The following is a 20064-nucleotide window of genomic DNA, read 5'->3' on the forward strand; positions in this document are numbered from 1 at the left end:
ATTCCCCTCAGTGGGCACAACTCAGGCTGGACCACTCTGTAACAGCCCCCAAGTGAGCCCCAAATAATGGATTTTGACTGATTCTTTACACTCAAGATAAAAACAAATTGGACCAAACTTAATGCCAGATTCCTTGGGCTGCAGGTGGACAGAGTCACGCAATAGTCTGCAGTGTTTCAGACCCTTTCATAAACACTGATGCCACTGATTCAGGAGTGTGGTCATGTACTCTACGATAGACATCACTCCTGGGGGTTCGGGCACGTTGTCACATTTCAGCAAGTGCTCACGTACAGGCTAAAAAAACACATAAAAACACATGATTATGTTATTATTATTTACTTCAATGGCATGCCAAAAACATTTCCAGTTTTGATCAATTCCATAAAAGAAAAATAAATCAATATCCTACATTTTACATATGCAAATTTACACTGTGATTTTGTTATAGATTTTCTTCAAAAAAAGATGTTACGATGATACGTGTTGTTTTCTCATCACTCTGTCGTATGCATGGGTTTTAGTCAACATGTTGAAGACGTCACCACCTGCTGTTGCCTCTCCACTGTTAGATAGACTTACATTTTAAAATGAAAAGGGTTGATACACCAAGAAGACAGAAGTGATGGGCTTTGATCCTTATCTACAGCAGCGAGTCACTGACACTCAAAAGCATTGACAACTTGCCACAACAAACCTTTGTGGACATTTCCATCCAAGCTTCCTCGTCCACAAGCCCTCTGCACTGGACAAGCCCTCTGCACTGGACAAGCCTCTGCACTGGACAAGCCTCTGCACTGGACAAGCCCTCTGCACTGGACAAGCCCTCTGCACTGGACAAGCCCTCTGCACTGGACAAGCCCTCTGCACTGGACAAGTCCTCTGCACTGGACAAGTCCTCTGCACTGGACAAGCCCTCTGCACTGGACAAGCCCTCTACACTGGACAAGCCCTCTGCACTGGACAAGCCCTCTGCACTGGACACGCCCTCTGCACTGGACAAGCCCTCTGTACTGGACACGCCCTCTGCACTGGACAAGCCCTCTGCACTGGACAAGCCCTCTACACTGGACAAGCCCTCTACACTGGACAAGCCCTCTGCACTGGACAAGCCCTCTGCACTGGACAAGCCCTCTACACTGGGCAAGCCCTCTGTACTGGACACGCCCTCTGCACTGGACAAACCCTCTGCACTGGACAAGCCCTCTGCACTGGACAAGCCCTCTACACTGGACAAGCCCTCTGCACTGGACAAGCCCTCTGCACTGGACAAGCCCTCTGTACTGGACACGCCCTCTGCACTGGACAAACCCTCTGCACTGGACAAGCCCTCTGCACTGGACAAGCCCTCTACACTGGACAAGCCCTCTGCACTGAACAAGCCCTCTACACTGGACAAGCCCTCTGCACTGGACAAGCCCTCTGTACTGGACAAGCCCTCTACACTGGACAAGCCCTCTGTACTGGACAAGCCCTCTGTACTGGACAAGCCTCTGCACTGGACAAGCCCTCTACACTGGACAAGCCCTCTACACTGGGCAAGCCCTCTGTACTGGACAAGCCCTCTGTACTGGACAAGCCTCTGCACTGGACAAGCCCTCTGCACTGGACACGCCCTCTGTACTGGACACGCCCTCTGTACTGGACACGCCCTCTGCACTGGACACGCCCTCTGTACTGGACACGCCCTCTGTACTGGACACGCCCTCTGCACTGGACACGCCCTCTGTACTGGACACGCCCTCTGCACTGGACAAGCCCTCAAAGCTTCAAGAGCATGGACTTTGTGTCTGATCCTAAAATATAACACCCGGACAGTAGGAAATTAGGATTATTAAAACTGTCTGCAAGTAGGCTAACATTAATTAGCATAGTTATAATAAACATAATAATAAACAATTTTATGAATAAATGTAAATTAGCATTAGCCAGCGGCTAACTAACAATTACCTGAAACATTTTTACTTGGTTAATATTTTCTAAATGGCAGAATTTGTGTGTGTTCCTTATAAAGTTTTGAAACCCGGAAGTTTGATACTGTGTTTTTCAGGCCATTTTTTGATCATTCATTTCAATACTCAAACTGTCTTCATTGAAGCATCAGTCAGTAGCATCACATGTATTTTGTTAGGATTATTGAAAATGGAATAGAATTTGGCCTTTATTATTGATTTTGTAATTTTCATCACATTTTGTCATTAACGTTACAATAAAACATGGCGGAAACGGCAAAATGTGATCACATGATCCCACTCTGCTCTTGCTCTTACTGTACTCCTGAGAGACAATGAATACTTATAATGTACTCTTGGACTTTCTTCCTTCTTCGTTCATCTTACTATTTTAAACTATTTATTATTTATTTTCAAATTGAAAAAAAAAAGAACATACATATGACAAACATAAACATACAAGAGACAAAAGAACAGACTGAATTTTTTTATCACATTTTAGAGTGGACAAAAATAATAATAATATAAAAAATGGCATCTTATGAAAAGAAAGGCATAAAAGCTTCCAAATAATTGTTCCATTTAGTCCAGATTCTTTTAAATTTGTCTTTTCCAGGTTGAGTCTGTGTGTTAATTATGATGTCAGTCCAGTCCTGGGTCGTTCCATACCAAAGGTATCCATCTATGTTGTCCATGGCAGGGGTTTTGAGGCCCAGGTTCATAGTTCTGAAGTGGGATGGTGGTGTCAGACTGCAGTGCCTTGTTATATTTATGTGAAACATGACGGTCCCAAAACACATGATGGTTAGTCTCCTGGCAACCACAGCTTCTCCATCACTCAGCCCCGCCCTGTGAGTAGTGGGCACTTTCACATGGCGTCATGGGCAGTGCACATTTTCCCATTCCTCGTCCGGCAAAACTAAATGACCCTCTTTTTCTCATTTAATTGTAAAGTGTTTAGTAGATTGTTTGTCCAGGTCATTGATTAATTATATACTTTAGATATTATTCCCCTTGAAAGTTCTAATGCATATGCCTTAGTAAAGATTTCAGTCAAAGGGTTATAATAATCGTAACTTTGTTTTGTTTCTTGATAATACCACGCCTAAGGCCCTAAGTCACTGGGATAGGTGACTCCTAACGGGAACAAGTGGTAGAAAATGAATGATTTAATGAAATCTTGAACTTTCACACCTTGATTTTAGACAGCACTGCTTCTCAAACCTTTTCTGGTGTGAGAAACAAATAGCCATGCCCCCTCACACCCTCGAGACATATTAGCAGAAATATATATGTACATTTACTTCTCACCCTCTCTTTTCTCTGAGCTCGGGTCCTTTACCAGAAGCCAGGGAGTTTGAGGGTTCTGCCCAGTATTTTTGACCTCAATTAACCTGAAATACCAGTGTCTTTCATCAGATGTTATTATATTATAGCCAAATTAAACGCTCCTTCGTCTCTTGGTCCATTGCCCCGCTTCTGTAGCCTCTTTTGTATTTGTGTTCCTACTGTTGTGGCAACACCACGTGGCACCTCCTGCAAAGGCAGAAGGAAGTCCTGCCCAAAACATGTCAGGAGTTATCACTTATATTCATACATGTCTGATTAGAAGAAAAGTGACATTTGATTTTAAAAAAATAAGACAGGATGAATTTTTCCAAATATAATCCATCTGTCTCTCTCCTCATCTCGTCCTCTCAGCTCCCTCTGTCTCTCCTCCTCTCAGCTCCCCCTGTCTCTCCTCCTCTCAGCTCCCCCTGTCTCTCCTCCTCTCAGCTTCATCAGTCTCTCCTCCTCTCAGCTCCCCCTGTCTCTCCTCCTCTCAGCTCTCTCTGTCTCTCCTGCTCTCATCTCTCTCTGTCTCTCCTCCTCTCAGCTCCCTCGGTCTCTCCTCCTCTCAGCTCCATCTGTCTCTCCTCCTCTCAGCTCCATCTGTCTCTCCTCCTCTCAGCTCCATCTGTCTCTCCTCCTCTCAGCTCCCCCTGTCTCTCCTCTCAGCTCCCTCTGTCTCTCCTCCTCTCAGCTCCCTCTGTCTCTCCTCCTCTCTGCTCCATATGTCTCTCCTCCTCTCAGCTCCCTCTGTCTCTCGTCCTCTCAGCTCCCTCTGTCTCTCCTCCTCTCAGCTCTATCTGTCTCTCCTCCTCTCATCTCCCTCTGTCACTCCTCCTCTCAGTCTCCCTCTGTCTCTCCTCCTCTCAGCTCCCTCTGTCTCTCCTCCTCTCAGCTCCCTCTTTCTCTCCTCCTCTCAGCTCCATCTGTCTCTCCTCCTCTCATCTCTCTCTGTCTCTCCTCCTCTCAGCTCCCTCTGTCTCTCCTCCTCTCAGCTCCCTCTTTCTCTCCTCCTCTCAGCTCCATCTGTCTCTCCTCCTCTCAGCTTCATCAGTCTCTCCTCCTCTCATCTCTCTCTGTCTCTCCTCCTCTCAGCTCCCTCTGTCTCTCCTCCTCTCAGCTCCCTCTTTCTCTCCTCCTCTCAGCTCCATCTGTCTCTCCTCCTCTCAGCTCCCTCTTTCTCTCCTCCTCTCAGCTCCATCTGTCTCTCCTCCTCTCATCTCCCTCTGTCTCTCCTCCTCTCAGCTCCATCTGTCTCTCCTCCTCTCAGCTCTCTCTGTCTCTCCTCCTCTTAGCTCTCTCTGTCTCTCCTCCTCTCAGCTCTCTCTGTCTCTCCTCCTCTCAGCTCCCTCTGTCTCTCCTCTCAGCTCCATCTGTCTCTCCTCCTCTCATCTCCATCTGTCTCTCCTCCTCTCATCTCCCTCTGTCTCTCCTCCTCTCAGCTTCATCAGTCTCTCCTGCTCTCAGCTCTCTCTGTCTCTCCTCCTCTCAGCTCCCTCTGTCTCTCCTCCTCTCAGCTTCATCAGTCTCTCCTCCTCTCATCTCTCTCTGTCTCTCCTCCTCTCATCTCTCTCTGTCTCTCCTCCTCTCAGCTCCCTCTGTCTCTCCTCCACTCAGCTTCATCAGTCTCTCCTGCTCTCAGCTCTCTCTGTCTCTCCTGCTCTCATCTCTCTCTGTCTCTCCTCCTCTCAGCTCCATCTGTCTCTCCTCCTCTCATCTCCCTCTGTCTCTCCTCCTCTCAGCTTCATCAGTCTCTCCTCCTCTCATCTCTCTCTGTCTCTCCTCCTCTCATCTCTCTCTGTCTCTCCTCCTCTCAGCTCCCTCTGTCTCTCCTCCTCTCAGCTCCCTCTGTCTCTCCTCCTCTCAGCTTCATCAACCAAAACTGGACTGTCACTCATACAAAACAAAATTAACTAAATTTGATGTATTATTATTTTTTCAGAGTTAGTTTGATGGGTTGTTGGTGTGGAAAACAAAACGGAGAACACATACATTGATTGCACATGAACACAGACAGTTTGGTGAGTCTTGCAGAATGGTTCTTTATTGTCCGACAGCGCCTCCCAGAGGGCAGCGCCACAAACAGCAAATGAGCTGGATGGGATTCAGTTTCGTTACATATTTAATCCCATCCCATTTTAACATAAAAACTGTTACGATACCGGCATGATATCGAATTATTTTATATTACAATAATTCAAGAAATGTATATCAAAACTTGAATTTTGAGATACCAGAATAAATAATTCCTACATTATTTAGTAAGTTATTAATAAAACTGACAACGTGCCCCACAGGGTGCAATACTATGGACAGGTTGTTTGGTGAGGAAGATGGAATGAAAACACCTGATGTTGCTCTTGCATTTGTCACAGTCTATTATTGAATATTTCCATTATACTGTTCCTAAGCACGAGTTCACCTTCTGACACTAAAGAGGTCGGCTACATATTCTTATTCATATCATAAGGTCTAAATTGCAACAACAGTTTTTCTAATAAGGTCTAATAAAGATGTTTTAAATAAATAGGTCCATTAGGCAAGAGCATTTAATGATCCATTGCTGCCACCTTGTGATGAGAAGGGATAAAAGCATAAACCATAGACAGCAGACAGTTCATAGACTATATTTTATCTGCATTATCATGGCCAAGGTGTGTGTTCTAGGTGTTTCTTCTGCAGAAATGAATCTAAGGTGTGTTTTGGATGACTCCAGGCTTTACAGCTGTCGGCTGAAGAGAAACTTGTTTACGTGCACTTAAGTTTCAATTCTACAGAAGCTAGAGATGATCAGCTGACTGAGCACTGACTCAGATACTGTGACTCCTCCTGTGAGGAAAGCGAAACACTTGTGTTTCCTTGTCCGACTACATGACACTGATACTGGATCACTATATAACACTGGCATTACTGGATCGGGACTAGAGTGACACTGCATCCTGCTGAAAGGAGACTTATTCACGATGGTTAGAAAAACATTAAAGCAGAAACGTCAGATTGGATTAGACTTCTATGAGTATTTAAAAGAGACAAATCGAACTTCAATTACGCAAAAAGAAAAACTTAAAGGGATTTACAACACCGAGTTCAGAAACAGGTAAGTAAAACACAGGTAAAACTGGGGGACAAAGTGAGCATTTACTCTATAACCTATTAACTGATGGATATTCACGTTTTAAGGACTTCCGGTGACAGTGAACCAAACTTTGGTTCAGTGCTGTATGCCCTAAGACATTTTGATCTGTTGGGAATTTCAAAAAGAGGACATGTTCGTTTCCATCCAGAAGTAAGTCTATGTTGAATTCACTTGTGCTTTAAATGCCTAACACCAACAACTTTACATATACAGATTATGCGTTGCCAGCATCAATTGAAGTATCAATAACAAAATGAATACACTGAAATTATGATTTTATCCTTATTGACGTTTTGGCCTAAAGTGGTTATGAAAAGTCCCGTGATCTCGATTGCAGGTACAGGCTTTGTATGAGGACCAATGGAGTTCAGGCAGAAGAAGGCCCCCTCCAGACCAAAGAGAGGAGGCTGCAGCAGCCAGAGGCCCCTCTGAGCAGGAATACTCCCCCCCAGAGCAGGCCGAGTGTGGGGTTCGAGCCCGCAGGAAACTGGCCTGTGACCTACTGAAAAAACTCAAGATACAGAGGTAACAAGCAACAAGCCTAAACATTTCCCTGTTTGTTCTTTCTTATCTCCTTCTGGTCTCTTTATATGTAATGTGGCAGTTCTGCCAGTATCCGTGTTGTAACATGTAGTTGATAATAGTTATTTCTACAAAAGTAACTACACATACATTATTATTTGTGATTTGTAATTGTACTTTTTTGAGTGACCTGTACTTCTACTTGTAATTTAGTTTAATTCTACCATGTAATTGTACTTCACATTTAAAATGAGTTTCTGAGTCCTGATAGTCCCAATCTGGTCCCAGTCCATTTTTTATACAAATTTGAATTTATTTTGACAGGATGACTTGTACCTGTACTTTTCTCATTGCGTTTGTTATAGAGTAAATAGATTTTCATTGCACACATAACCTATCAATACAAATATACTGTAAGATCACATGTAACATGGCGACACTACTAACAATGAATGGTAAAATCAAAATAATAACGCTGCAACTAACTCATTTTTAGTAAATCTAAATTGCATGGTGTTTTGCATGAACAGGGCTGAGTTCATTTCTGACAAACATGGCATTAAGATCACTTCTGAGGCGCTGTTCACAGATGGAAAAATGAGTCTGTGTGTGGAAAGTCTGAGTGAGGTATTATATGCACAAAAGATAATGATAAGAAGTTTACGTTAAAAAATAAAAAGTATAATTGTCTATTGGTTTGTTTGCAGCATATTGTGTCCCTGAACATTGAAAACACCAGCAACCAAACAATACACTTCACCTACTACACTGCTCTGCACTGGCTCCAGGTCTTCTCTCTCGAGGATGAGTGCAAAGTGACCAAGACGAACCCCAAGGCGCTCAATCCAGGTAAGTGTCATGTGAATATACTGTCAAAAAGTTTCTCTTTGCACAACTATGTCCATTTATTTAGTCTTTTTGAAAGTCCCAGAGCATGTCCACTGTCCCACAATATAACAATAGATCCAATTCATAATTTATTATTTAATAGTAAGAAATGTATGACTGTTAAAGGCGGTATGGACGATTTTTCGGCGATTTGAGAACGCAGGCGGAAGTGCGCATGCGCACTCCCCCGTGCAGACTGATACAACACACACGTGCGTTTGTTTATTAGCGCAACGGAGCGCATCGCATCTCTCGTCTCCCGTAGATTTCTGTCCACTTCTGCGTCAGCTCGAACTGTCTTTCTCCTTCTTCATTTTGCCCCGTACACTGAGGGAACTATATTATGATAGATCCATGCGCTTAGGCACGCGGAAACGTGGGGACGAACCGCACGCGGCTGCAGGTGAGCGGTAGGTGCGTTTTATGATTGATACGTGGCAGGACAAATGATTTATCCACGCCACGAGGAAATATTATGATAAAAAAAATTGCTGAAAAAAATCGTCCATTACCACCTTTAAAGCTGCTGCAAAAACATGATATATACGAGACTAATAAATGTAACCTAATAAACAGAACATTTTATGTATTTATTACAAATCATGAATTAACTCTTTTTTACTTTGCATATTCAATTACAATTGTCCTCTTTTCATCAATTTTGTCCAGTCAGTCCAGCACTTTTTCCACTTATAATCTGTTTATGGTGTTGTAAACCAAGCTACAATGTTGCTGTACAGGCAGGATAAGATAAGATAAGATATAAGATAAGATATTCCTTTATTGTCCACACATGGGGAAATTTCGTTGTTGCAACGCAGGTAGATACAGAGGAAAAGGACAGATAACATATAGGAAGTTTAAAAAACACTCTTAATAGAAGAACTCTTATAAACAAAACTCTTATAAACAAAAACTCTTATAAACTAAACTGTTATAGATAGAACCTTTCATTTCTTAATAAGGTAGTGTAAGACAAAATAATACTAATAATGATGGTAAAATAAACACTCTATTTACATCAGTTATGCACATGAATGTGACATTATTGGGTGTGAGTACGACTGTAATTGCACATGAATATGATGGTATTGCACATGATTAGGTCAGTATTGCACATGTTCAAGGCTAGCAGTGTTTGTTATAAAGTCTGACAGCAGCAGAAGGAAAGATCTGTGAAACGTCTCCTTCACACAGCGAGGGTGGATCAGTCTGTCACTGAAGCTGCTCTCCAGAGTGGACAGTGTCCTGCAGGGGGTGAGACTCATGGTCCAGCATAGATGTGAATTTAGCCAGGACCCTTCTGTCCCCCACCTCCTGCACCGAGTCCAGAGCACAGCCCAGGACAGAGCTGGACTTCTTGATGACTCTGTCCAGCCTCTTCCTCTCCCTCTCTGTGATGCTGCTGCTCCAGCAGGCCACACCGTACAGGAGCTGATGCCACCACAGAGTCGTAGAAGGTCTTCAGGAGTGGCCCTGTCACTCCAAAAGACCTGAGTCTCCTCAGGAGGCAGAGCCGACTCTGGCTCTAGTAGTCCTACTTATTACAATCTGATACCTGTGGAACTTACCATGGCAATCTTTTGTTGTAGGAGAGCACTATGAAATCAAGGTCAAGTTCAATGGCAGTGCGATTGGTTTCCACCCTGTGACACTTGCATTTGAGTTCAAACCAGACCTGAAATCGTCCACTTCTTTTCACATTGTGCGCTTTATTGAGGCACAGTGTATGACCAGCCTGGGCAAAGAGTTGGCCCCTGCTGCCCCCTACAAGCCCCGCTCACTCCCCGCATGGACCCCTCCAACTGAGGTCCCCATTGTGGACGGGCAGCCTCCTGAAGGGTACAAATTCATCCACTAAATGAGCTGTTATTGGTTGTCATGATTCTCATTGTCACTTTTCACATCGCAGCATGTCTCTGATGAAGATGAAAAATGAAGTGGCACTGAAAAAATATCTAATCCCAGACTTCATGAACCCACTCCTTAGAGCACTCAAAGATAATGCATACTACAGTGATAAAAGGTAACCACATGGCAATACATCAAATCAAATCAAATTAGACAGTATTTAATAAATGGTTTAATGTAATAATTTAAGGAAAGGAATATTAGAAGCGCCTCTGAACTGGGAGAACTATGCAGAAAAGTTTAAGCTGATGATTTACCTGGAAGAGCTTCAGATGGAGGTGGATATCCGGAGATACAACATACCCAATGACGACCAACCGGTGGCAACAATGGAAAGAGAAAAAAACCTTCTGGTTCTCAAGGTACGGTACTGTCTGTAGAATGAATCACAGCTAATGGGGATCCAAATAACAGACTTTCCTACAGATTGTTAAGAATTAAAGTGATTTATTTACCATTTGTTTGTTAGGTTCAAGGTGTGGCAGAGAATCGCCCGTCTGTGCTGAGAGGCGACCAGCTGCTGGTCTATCCCGTTACAGAGACTAAGAAGAAATATCGTGGTTATGTCCACTCTGTGGAACTGAACAATGTCAAACTGGGCTTTAGCTCAGAGTAAGACTTACATTTACTTGTAAAGTTATTGCTTCCTTTTTCATTATATTATACTATAAATGAAATGCTTTGTGTGATTATTCATCAGGCTATTGAAGATCTTTATAAAAGGCATGAAGTTTAACATCGAGTTCAGCATAAATCGTGTTATTCTGAGAATCCAGCACAGAGCTGCAGAGTTTGCTGTGAGAAATGAACTGGGCCCAGTGCTGTTCCCAGCAGCACCTCCTTCACCTGCTCCACAACAGACTCTTCCTGACCTTAAGTGGGCAACTTTGAAAATTGGTTCTGTCTGATCAAATCCAGCTGTATAATAATATAACTGTCTTAATCAAAAGTCATGCCAAATCACATCCTGCATATTCAATATATGTGGCTATATCTTGAATGCTAACGCAGTAACCTTTACTTGCTTCACTTTACAGACTTTTTGACAGGAAGCTGGAGGAAAACCCTGAGCAGTATCAAGCTGTACAGCACATTGTTGCAGGTTCATCTAAGCCTGCCCCTTACCTTGTGTTTGGTCCTCCTGGGACAGGTACTACTGAATGTGCACCCCTGCCTCATATCAAATGTAGTTTACAGTGGAATGTGTGTCTCACCAGAGTCCAGCATCACTGATGACGTTTCACAGGCTTTGCATTTTAATCATTATGTTTTCACTCTGATGACTTTGATTCAATAACCGACACACATAATGACATGCACACCTTCATCCACATCATTCATACACTCTGAAAGTACGATCGATGCATAAAGTGTCTTTCCTTCAAGGACTGAAGGAATGGTGAGTCAAGGAGTCATTTGAGGAAAAGTTAAATTTATTTTGTCATGTCACAGACATGAGCTCTTTGGTGTTTGGCCATTAACCAAAGTTTAAAGGTTCATAAAACAGGTACAATACTAGCACCTCCCAAGTTTTTAATGTCATTTCAATACTTTTATAGGTAAAACTGTGACAGTGGTGGAGGCCATCAAACAGATAGAGAAATGCAATGCCAACTGTCACATCCTGGCCTGTGCCCCTTCCAACAGCGCTGCTGATCTCCTCTGCATAAAGATACAAGATCATGTAGATACGGCTGTGGTGTTCAGGATGTACGCCAGCAGCCGTGACCCAAAGCTGGTGCCACTGGAGCTCAAGGTCAGCTGTGTTATCTGCCTTTGTTAATTTTTTAATGTGATATATTAATTTGGATGTACTGTTTATTTAAATTGCACCTGTTCTGTTCCTACACAGGCTTGCTCTAATCTAGTTGGGGAATGTTATAATTTTCCTGCAAAAGAGGAGCTTATGGAGTATAAAATTGTGGTCACCACATTGATAACTGCTGGAAGGTACACAAGTCCTTAACAATGTACTAGCATTTAGAATGTATAATAACAGAAATGATATGCTGCAGGCTGGTCTCAGGAAACATTCCCATGGGCCACTTCACTCATGTGTTTGTGGATGAAGCAGGGCACGCGGTGGAAACTGAGTGTATCGTGCCATTAGCAGGTAAAGCAAAAAAATGCAGCTTAAAGTTAAAAAGTATTTGCATTTATTTCATGTAAGGAACTGATTTCACATTTGATTTTGTTCTAAATGACTGAAAACACAGGACTACTTGATCCAGAGACTGGGCAGGTTGTTTTGGCTGGAGACCCTAAACAACTCGGGCCCATTATCAGATCTCCTTTTGCTCTGAAATATGGCATGGGTGAGGCAGTACTCATGAGTTATGACATTACTACAGTAATGTCCTTTGTATTGACCACATAATGTACTGTGTGCAGGGCTGTCCCTGCTGGAGCGTTTGATGACAGACTTCCCTCTTTATCAGAAAACCAATGACACGTTTGACAATCGCTTTGTCACTAAACTTCTCCGCAACTACAGGTTTCAACAATTTAAATAGAAATAATAATAATAATAATAATAATAATAATAGAAATAATAATAATACAACTATAACATCACAAACTAAATCATCTGTTGTTTCAGGTCTAATCCTGCCATTTTAGACATTCCGAATGAGCTCTTCTATGACAGAGAACTGCTGGCTTGTGCTGATGAATATCAACGCGACATGTATTGCAACTGGGAACACCTTCCAAAAATGGTAAACATTTCCAAAATGATACACTTGTGTTTGGCCATGCCAGCATGACCCATAGACTTTAAAGAAGTGTGTCTGAAACTAAAGGTTACTTGACGTAACCCCGGTTCTTTGATAACAGAGTGTGGTGTTTCACTATGGGAATCGCCTTGGGCGTGACCAACCACGGAAGCTCCAATGGCACCATGGTATACAGTCATCCTGTTCCTAACAGACAGGATGACTGTATACCAGGCTCCGCCCACTCTCATCATACAGTCATACCTCCAATATTTCCTCATTCTAAAGTAATTTCTTCACCACTTTGCAAGGAGGGCAATGAAGGTGAAACACCTCACTCTGTTATCAAAGAACCGGGGTTACGTCAAGTAACCTTGAGTTATTTTTCTAACGTCGTTCGGTGTTTCACTATGAGAGATATGGCCCACTCCCTAATTGCAAGGCAATCTCCTGAAGTAGAAGGTCACAGTCGCGCCAAACCGTGGCCTCAAACAGGGCCAGATGCTTTTGGTTCAAGAACCACCTGAGCCAACGACGGGCCAGAGACATCCAGTCTATAGAACCGTACAAAGGTATGCGGTGAAGCCCAACTGGACGCAGCACATATGTCCTGTACAGAGATGCCCCTAAAAAGGGCCCAGGAAGTAGCTACACCCCTGGTGGAGTGTGCCCTTAATCCCTGCGGGGGTGCCTTGTCCCTGCAGGTATAAGACAGATTTATGGCTTCAACAATCCAGTGAGAAAGTCTCTGACTGGATACTGGCTTACCCATATGAGAAGAAGCCTAGGACACAAACAACTGGTCAGCCTTCCTAAGGCTTGTAATGCCCGAACGCTCGTAATGCCCAAACAGGACATAAGGAGTGAAGCCGTTGATCCTCCGAAGAGGCGAGGATGAAAAGCCGTAAGCTCTAAAGCGGCGCAGTTATAGGCCGAATCCACCTTTGGCATAAAGGCTGGATTGGGGCGCAAACGCACCTTAGACAACCCGGGAGCAAACTGCATACATGTCGGGTTCACAGATAAGGCCTGTAATTCACTCACACGCTTTGCAGATGCCAAAGCAAGGAGCAAAACTGTTTTCAAAGAAACATATTATTTCAAGGTTACAGCCTCCAAAGGCTCAAAAGGGTGATGGCAAAGAGCATCCAGCACAATCGACAAATACCATAGGGGAACCATGGGTTTGACCACTGGAAGTTTACAACGTGCGCCCTTCATAAATCGACTGTTTTGTCTCCAAAACCCACATGACAGGCCGATATAGCAGCCAAATAAACGTTGATAGTAGAGAAAGCTTTAACCTGTCCACTAATTGTTGCAAAAAGCACAAAACGTCAGCCACAGAACATTGAAAAGAAATTATCTGTTTGGCCTCACACCACTCCTCAAACACACGCCACTTACAATTGTATAGAGAACGAGTGGAAGTAGCCCTAGCACATTGAATAGTATCAATAACGTGTGCAGGGAGACCGGCAGCATTCAAGTTCCACCTCTCACGGGCCAGGCCCAAAGTGCCACTCGGTCCGGGTAGGGGTGGTAAATCAGGAAACATGGGTGAGGTGGGATTAGACTTATTGGTGGGAACGCATAGAGCAGGACGTCTGGCCACGGATGAGCAAGAGCGTCCACCCCGAGGGGTGCGTTCACGTCCGCCAAGGAGAAGAACAGCGGACACTTTGCGTTTTCCTGCGAGGCGAAGAGATCTACGGTCGCTTGACCGTATCTCTGCCACAGCAGCTCCACCACCTGTGGGTGGAGAACCCACTCTCCATACAGAGGGTTCCCTCGAGACAGCAGATCGGCTCCTCTGTTGAGGGCCCCTGGAACATGAGTTGCCCGACAGGGACAGACGTCTGGTACTGCTCCACAAAATTAGCCTCTGCGCTAATTTGTGTAGTTTCAGGCAGCGTGTGCCCCCCTGACGATTGATGTATGCAACAACTGTCATATTTTTCCGTTTTCACAAGAACATGTTGGCCCTGGATAAACTGCACAAAGTGTTTCAGGGCCAGAAACACTGCCCAAAGTTCCAGCACGTTGATGTGCAATAGGGAAAATTGTGGACCCCATGTACCGTTCACCGTCATGCCGAAAGGGTGGCCCCCCACCCCGACAATGAGTCGTCCGTTGTCAGTGTCAGTCTCCTTGACACCGCTCCCAACGGGACTCCCGCTGCAACACCGTGGGTATTGTGCCACTGGTGGAACGCCTGTGACACACTGTGAGTCCACTTTCACCCTGCAGTGAAGGTGTTGTTTGGGGCACAGGTGCAATGCTACAATCCAGCATTGAAAATCCCTCATCATCAGTAAACCCAGATGAACTACAGAGATTACTGACGCCATTAGACCAGCGAGGCAAAGGCACGTTCTGAACGTCACACTCGCCCCCTGAAAAAAATAGAGCAAGGCATTGCGTGAGAGAGCGTAACCTTTCTGTTGTCAGAGTAACTTGGAGTGTGATGGAGTTTATGCAAACTCCCAGATACTCTGTGTGTTGCCTGGGCTCTAACCGGCTTTTCGTACGGTTTATTTTGAAACCCAGAGCAGTGAGATGTTTGTCACTGTCAAAGAGTCCCTCACTGCACGTTCCCGTGAGTCGGAACACACCAGTTAATCGTCTATGTACGATAATATTCTGATCCCCCTGGCACGCAGCGGAGCCAGTGCTGCCTCCGCGCATTTGCTGAATACTCTTGATGCGAGGGGCAGCCCGAAGGGCATCACTTGGTACTCGTATACTGTCTCCCCGTATGCAAAACGGAGGAATTTCTTGACGGAAATGAAAAAATACGCATCCGAAAGATCGATTATGGTAAACCAATCCTCTTTGCGTACTAGAGTACTTTGTGTGTCAACATTCTGAATTTATATTTCCTCAAGTGTTTGTTTAAAACACGCAAGTCCAGAATAGGACGCAGTGCCACTGAGCTCTTTTTTGGGAAGGCTGCTTCCGAAGTAGGCATAAATTGAAGGCTTCACCCCCCTGTTTTCTGAGGGTGCTGGTCTCCTTCGTTTTCTCCAGTGCTGGCCCAAACACACCTTTGGTGGGGTCATAAGCAGCATCCATGACCTCTGCCTTCTGTGTGTCAGTTAAACCTGCATAGTTAAGCCATAGACCCCTCTCGCCTGCAACCGCGAGTCACATCACTCGGCCGCAGCCCTGGACAGCTCCACGCGCGGAGCGTAGGGGGAGGTCATTCACCAGACAGATTTCATCCCAGAGGACCGGGTTTCCAGCTGTTGACCCATCTCCTCAAGTATTTCCCCCTGGTAAGCGGACAGCAAAGTCACCATGCTCAGCACACATGCAGACTGTGCTGCATATTTGTAAGTGCGTTGGAAAAAGAGGATGTGACCCTCTCCATTTTACCAGGAAGGGGAACGTTACTTCAGGCAGAGACGGCACGGCGGTTGTGGTGGAGGTGATATGCCACAGAGGGTTCCACCGCTGGGGGTTCAGCCAGTCCCAGCTCTTTCATCCCATGTACCTCCAGTTTAGAGTAGCCTTGAACTGGGAGCTTGCTCCTGAGCGGGATAGCCCAGAACCACCTCATCTCCTTCATGCACGCAGGAATAGCAGGAAGGAGCTGCTTGGGAGGTGGTTGAGCAGGCGGGAGCCGTTTGCCATCATAAATGTCCCTCTCCCCCCCGCCCGTGTCCGCCGCTGCCGGCCAGGTTATGTTGAGCCTGGCAGCAGCGCGTTCACACACTTTGTACAGGTCACTGTCCACAGGGGATGTAGCCCCGGACGCACTGGGGGGTCTGGACTGGAATGATGGAAATGTGGAATCTTCTTCCGCATCGTCCATATCCACAGCCTCGAGGAAGTCGGAACCGGCGTCATCGCCGTCCGCGTCCTCTTCACCTGGCTCCATGTCGTGGAGGCCCTCGAACTGTGGAGGCATGTCAGGGGACTCATTGTCCATGATGTCCGCCCAGCTCGTGCTAGGCTGCGCCTGGTGTGCGCTGGCTGTGGGTTTATCGGTGGCCTCCACAAGACTTGGGTCCCGGGAGCCCGCCACCGCGAGTCTCCTCTCCAAAATTTTCTCGGGCATAGATGCACAGTGGTTACGGAACTGACGGTCAGCCAGCCACGATTGAGCATGTTTAGTGCCCATACATGAAATGCACATCGGATGAGTGTCTCTGCCCGAAATGGCGACACCGCACAACCCGGGACAAGCCCGGGACAAGCCCGGGAAGAACCCTCTTTGGACTTCAGGTCCGGCTCTTTGGTGGGAGCTGGAGCTGACATTATGCCTGAGAGAAGAGGACAATCAGTGTGAGTGCAGTATAAGTTGTTAGACCGTATGAACCAACGTTCGGAGTTTAAGCCAAACTAGTTGGTTCTGATGGGGGCTGCTCGTTGTTACACGTTAGCAGAACCACACACTGCGTCTGACCCATCAACAAATTAATGTTAACCGGTCAGAAAAGGGCCGCCTTGACGCGATAACCCCGATATAACACTGATTAGCAACTTGATGCTAAAACACAAACGCTAGTTTTAATAACTTATGCTACTCGCAGGGAAGATCGGCACTAAAGTCTACAAACCCCGCGAAAAGAAAAGACTACTGCAAAAAGAACAACTCGCCTTGACGCGGTAGTTGTCTTAAAACAGTAGAGTAAGTTCGTGAGAACCAGAAACCGGCAACTGCGCTCGTCAACGATATCCTTGACGGTTCGTCTATGAACGGTTAAACAGAAGCTGGCAGTAAGGCTCAAAAAACGCTGAAGGAGTTTCAAGTTGTGATCTTCACGGGGAAGAAAGCGAGAATGAGGAAATATTGGAGCTATGACTGTATGATGAGAGTGGGTGGAGCCCGGTATACAGTCATCCTGTCTGTTAGGAACAGACGTGGTGCCATTGGAGCTTCCGTGGTTGGTCACGCCCAAGGCGATTCCCATAGTGAAACACTGAACGACGTTAGAAAAAGAACCCCTTTAATTCAAGCTTTCAAATTACTATTTTCTTTTCTTTTTTGCCTTTTATTTAGAATATAAAAGTGTTTTTTTATAAGAGCTTTTCTATTATTAAGAGTCTTTTTTAAAAGTCTTCTATAAGTTATCTGTTCTTTCACTTCTGTACCTACTTTGCGTTGTAACACTGGAATTTCCCCACTGCGTGGACAAATAAAGGCTTATCTTATCTTATCTTATCTTACCTTATATTAAATCCACCATCTTAGGTTAAATTTGCTTATCAGTTATTATCTTTGTTGATTATATTACATTTTATTACGGGCTGTGCTACACTACTACAACAAAAGATAATCCATGTTCATATTGACTTAATGTTTCTGTTGACTATAATGATCAGGGTTTCCCAATAATCTTCCATGGAGTGACTGGTTTGGACACCCGTGAGTCCAGCAGTCCCTCGTTCTTCAACACTGCAGAGGTGGAAGTGCTCATAGATTATGTGAGGAAACTGCTGGACACATGTGGAAAGAAAGGTCACTCTAAGCTCTCTACACGAGACATAGGCATCATCGCTCCCTACAGGAAACAGGTCAGAACAACTCACAGCGGAAAACATGACAGAATTTGTTATTGCATTAACAATAGAAATCTCATTACAGGTGCAGAAAATCCGTAAAGCACTTAACAAAGTTGAGAAGGACTATGACTTTAAGGTCTTTGATCAGCTAAAGGTGAGTACTAATCCTTTTTAAATGAATAATACTTGTCAGAGAGTGTCAGTTTGATGTGTGTCCGTCAGGTGGGTTCAGTGGAGGAGTTTCAGGGTCAGGAGAGGAGAGTGATCCTGGTGTCCACCGTCCGCAGCAGCCCTGATTACGCAGAGTTTGACAAGGAGTTCAATCTGGGATTTGTCAAGAATGACAAAGTCGGTGTTTAAATTATACTGCAATTAAATCTTTGTGTTAAAAGCGTGTTATGACATGCTTTTGCTTTAACCAGAGGTTCAATGTGGCTGTAACTCGTGCCAAAGCCCTGCTGATCATCGTGGGAAACCCCGTGGTGCTGAGATCAGACTCGACTTGGGCACGGTAAGTTTCTCATAATCATGATCATGATTATATTACACTAATGTCATTCTTGAGATGGGAGATAGGGCTGTGCGCAAAATATCAATATTATGACGACTGCGGGACTTAATAGGAGCATTATACAGAGATGTGTATTGTGATACTATTAAACAACAAACATTCATCATGAATTGTATATTTATACATTTATTAACCTGCTGACTATGGCTAAAATAGTGAATTATTCACAGGGCAATTGCATTCAAATATCAAAGGCTTGGTGAACATGAAAATACATTTTTGTTGCTCTGCACAATCAAAACCTATTTTTTGTCAACTAAAAAAAAAAGGGTTTTTTCCATCGTCAGTGAACAAAATTCACAAACATAAGAACTTGTTTTGGCAACATACAACATACTACAATGAATAATAATAGCATGGAAAAGGACATGTATTCTATCAAGTTCCATATATAATGTACTGTATGGTGAAGTACAAGGAAATACACAGTGGGAGATATATCAAAAATGTTTTCTTGGAGTTATGCAATATTACAATAGCCTCACCTGACTGTAATGTGATCTTCTAAAAAGGGTATAATGTTTTTATTGACAGCTTATTCACATTTATGCAATATTCACGCCTCAAACATTTACTGGCACATTTGAGCACATTTTTGATGGATTGCATATCAATTGGTGTGTGTTTCTTTGACTGTAATTACAGTTTTATCCAGTATTGCCAAGACAAAGGAGGCTACAGAGGTTACGTCCAAACTGAAAATGCTGATGATACCGTGGAAAGATATGCATCTTTGTTCCTCGACATGACAGTGGAAGGTATCTACCCGCCTCTTGGCCTACGTTTGTGTCTAAGTCATGTGATTCTGGGCTAACCTGCTGGTTATTTTGCTCCGCCCACTGGAGCATTTCAATCTGATTGGCCATGCCATGTGTGAGAGGCTGGGGCAGTATATTGGGCATAAATACTCATAATATCATACATAATATCAAGTTATTACACACAGAGTAAATACATGAACATATTTATTATTTAAAATGATTCATTCACTATAAATATGAAATGTAAGAGTTCATTCTCAACACATGTGTGTACGGTGCAGACATACATAGTATATGAACTGAAATAGAATATCTTGAATTTGTTAAATACAAATGTATGTTTTTGTTTTTTCACAGTGGAAACGGAAGAGAGTGTTGTACAACAACATCTAGACCCAGAATGGAGAAATGAGTTGTGAGGACCAAATGTGTTTAAGGCTCCATTTATTAAGATGCGTTCAAGATGTTCCATATTTATGGATTTTACTGATCACTATTCATTTCCCTATCAATCTCTCCATCCATCTTCTTATTTCATCAAATTTAACTAATTCATTGACAAGAGATTTTTTAAAAAGAGTACCATCAGATTTTGCTGCATTTAGATAAAACTAATGATGTATAGTGTGTTTTTCCAACATACAAAGATAGGCCTGACTTTTAAACTGGATTTGTCTATTTTATTTAATCTGTTGTACTTTTGAATAAAAGCACTTTTCTGGAAACTATCCGGGTAGTTATTAGGCCTGTATTGCTGCTTTTCCGATAA

General features: G+C 44.0%; 1 protein-coding gene across 1 annotated transcript; it reads left to right on the forward strand.

The window, feature by feature from the left end:
• Positions 1 to 6172: 6172 nt before the first annotated feature.
• On the forward strand, positions 6173 to 19727 carry LOC140363368 (putative helicase mov-10-B.2). The gene is made up of 23 exons (XM_072449885.1): positions 6173 to 6378; positions 6462 to 6567; positions 6755 to 6942; positions 7470 to 7566; positions 7647 to 7788; positions 9420 to 9669; positions 9740 to 9853; positions 9929 to 10100; positions 10208 to 10350; positions 10439 to 10615; positions 10776 to 10888; positions 11298 to 11494; positions 11591 to 11688; positions 11754 to 11851; positions 11955 to 12053; positions 12130 to 12232; positions 12338 to 12455; positions 17784 to 17975; positions 18046 to 18117; positions 18186 to 18311; positions 18386 to 18474; positions 19180 to 19292; positions 19653 to 19727. The coding sequence occupies exons 1-23, from the start codon at positions 6245 to 6247 to the stop codon at positions 19712 to 19714; spliced, it is 3003 nt and encodes a 1000-aa protein (XP_072305986.1). The 5' UTR covers positions 6173 to 6244; the 3' UTR covers positions 19715 to 19727.
• Positions 19728 to 20064: the final 337 nt, after the last annotated feature.

This window comes from Eucyclogobius newberryi, unplaced genomic scaffold (genome assembly GCF_026437365.1).
Source record: "Eucyclogobius newberryi isolate DKJ021-1_F unplaced genomic scaffold, fEucNew1.0.hap1 SCAF_17, whole genome shotgun sequence".
NCBI classification, from domain to species: domain Eukaryota; kingdom Metazoa; phylum Chordata; class Actinopteri; order Gobiiformes; family Gobiidae; genus Eucyclogobius; species Eucyclogobius newberryi.

Excerpts from the sequence above, each read along its gene's own strand:
- LOC140363368 (XM_072449885.1), top strand. The coding sequence starts at position 6,245 with ATGGTTAGAAAAACATTAAAGCAGAAACGTCAGATTGGATTAGACTTC. Across the intron at positions 18,118-18,185 it reads AGGTCTTTGATCAGCTAAAG|GTGGGTTCAGTGGAGGAGTT; the intron begins GTGAGTACTAAT and ends TGTGTCCGTCAG. Across the intron at positions 18,312-18,385 it reads GATTTGTCAAGAATGACAAA|AGGTTCAATGTGGCTGTAAC; the intron begins GTCGGTGTTTAA and ends TGCTTTAACCAG.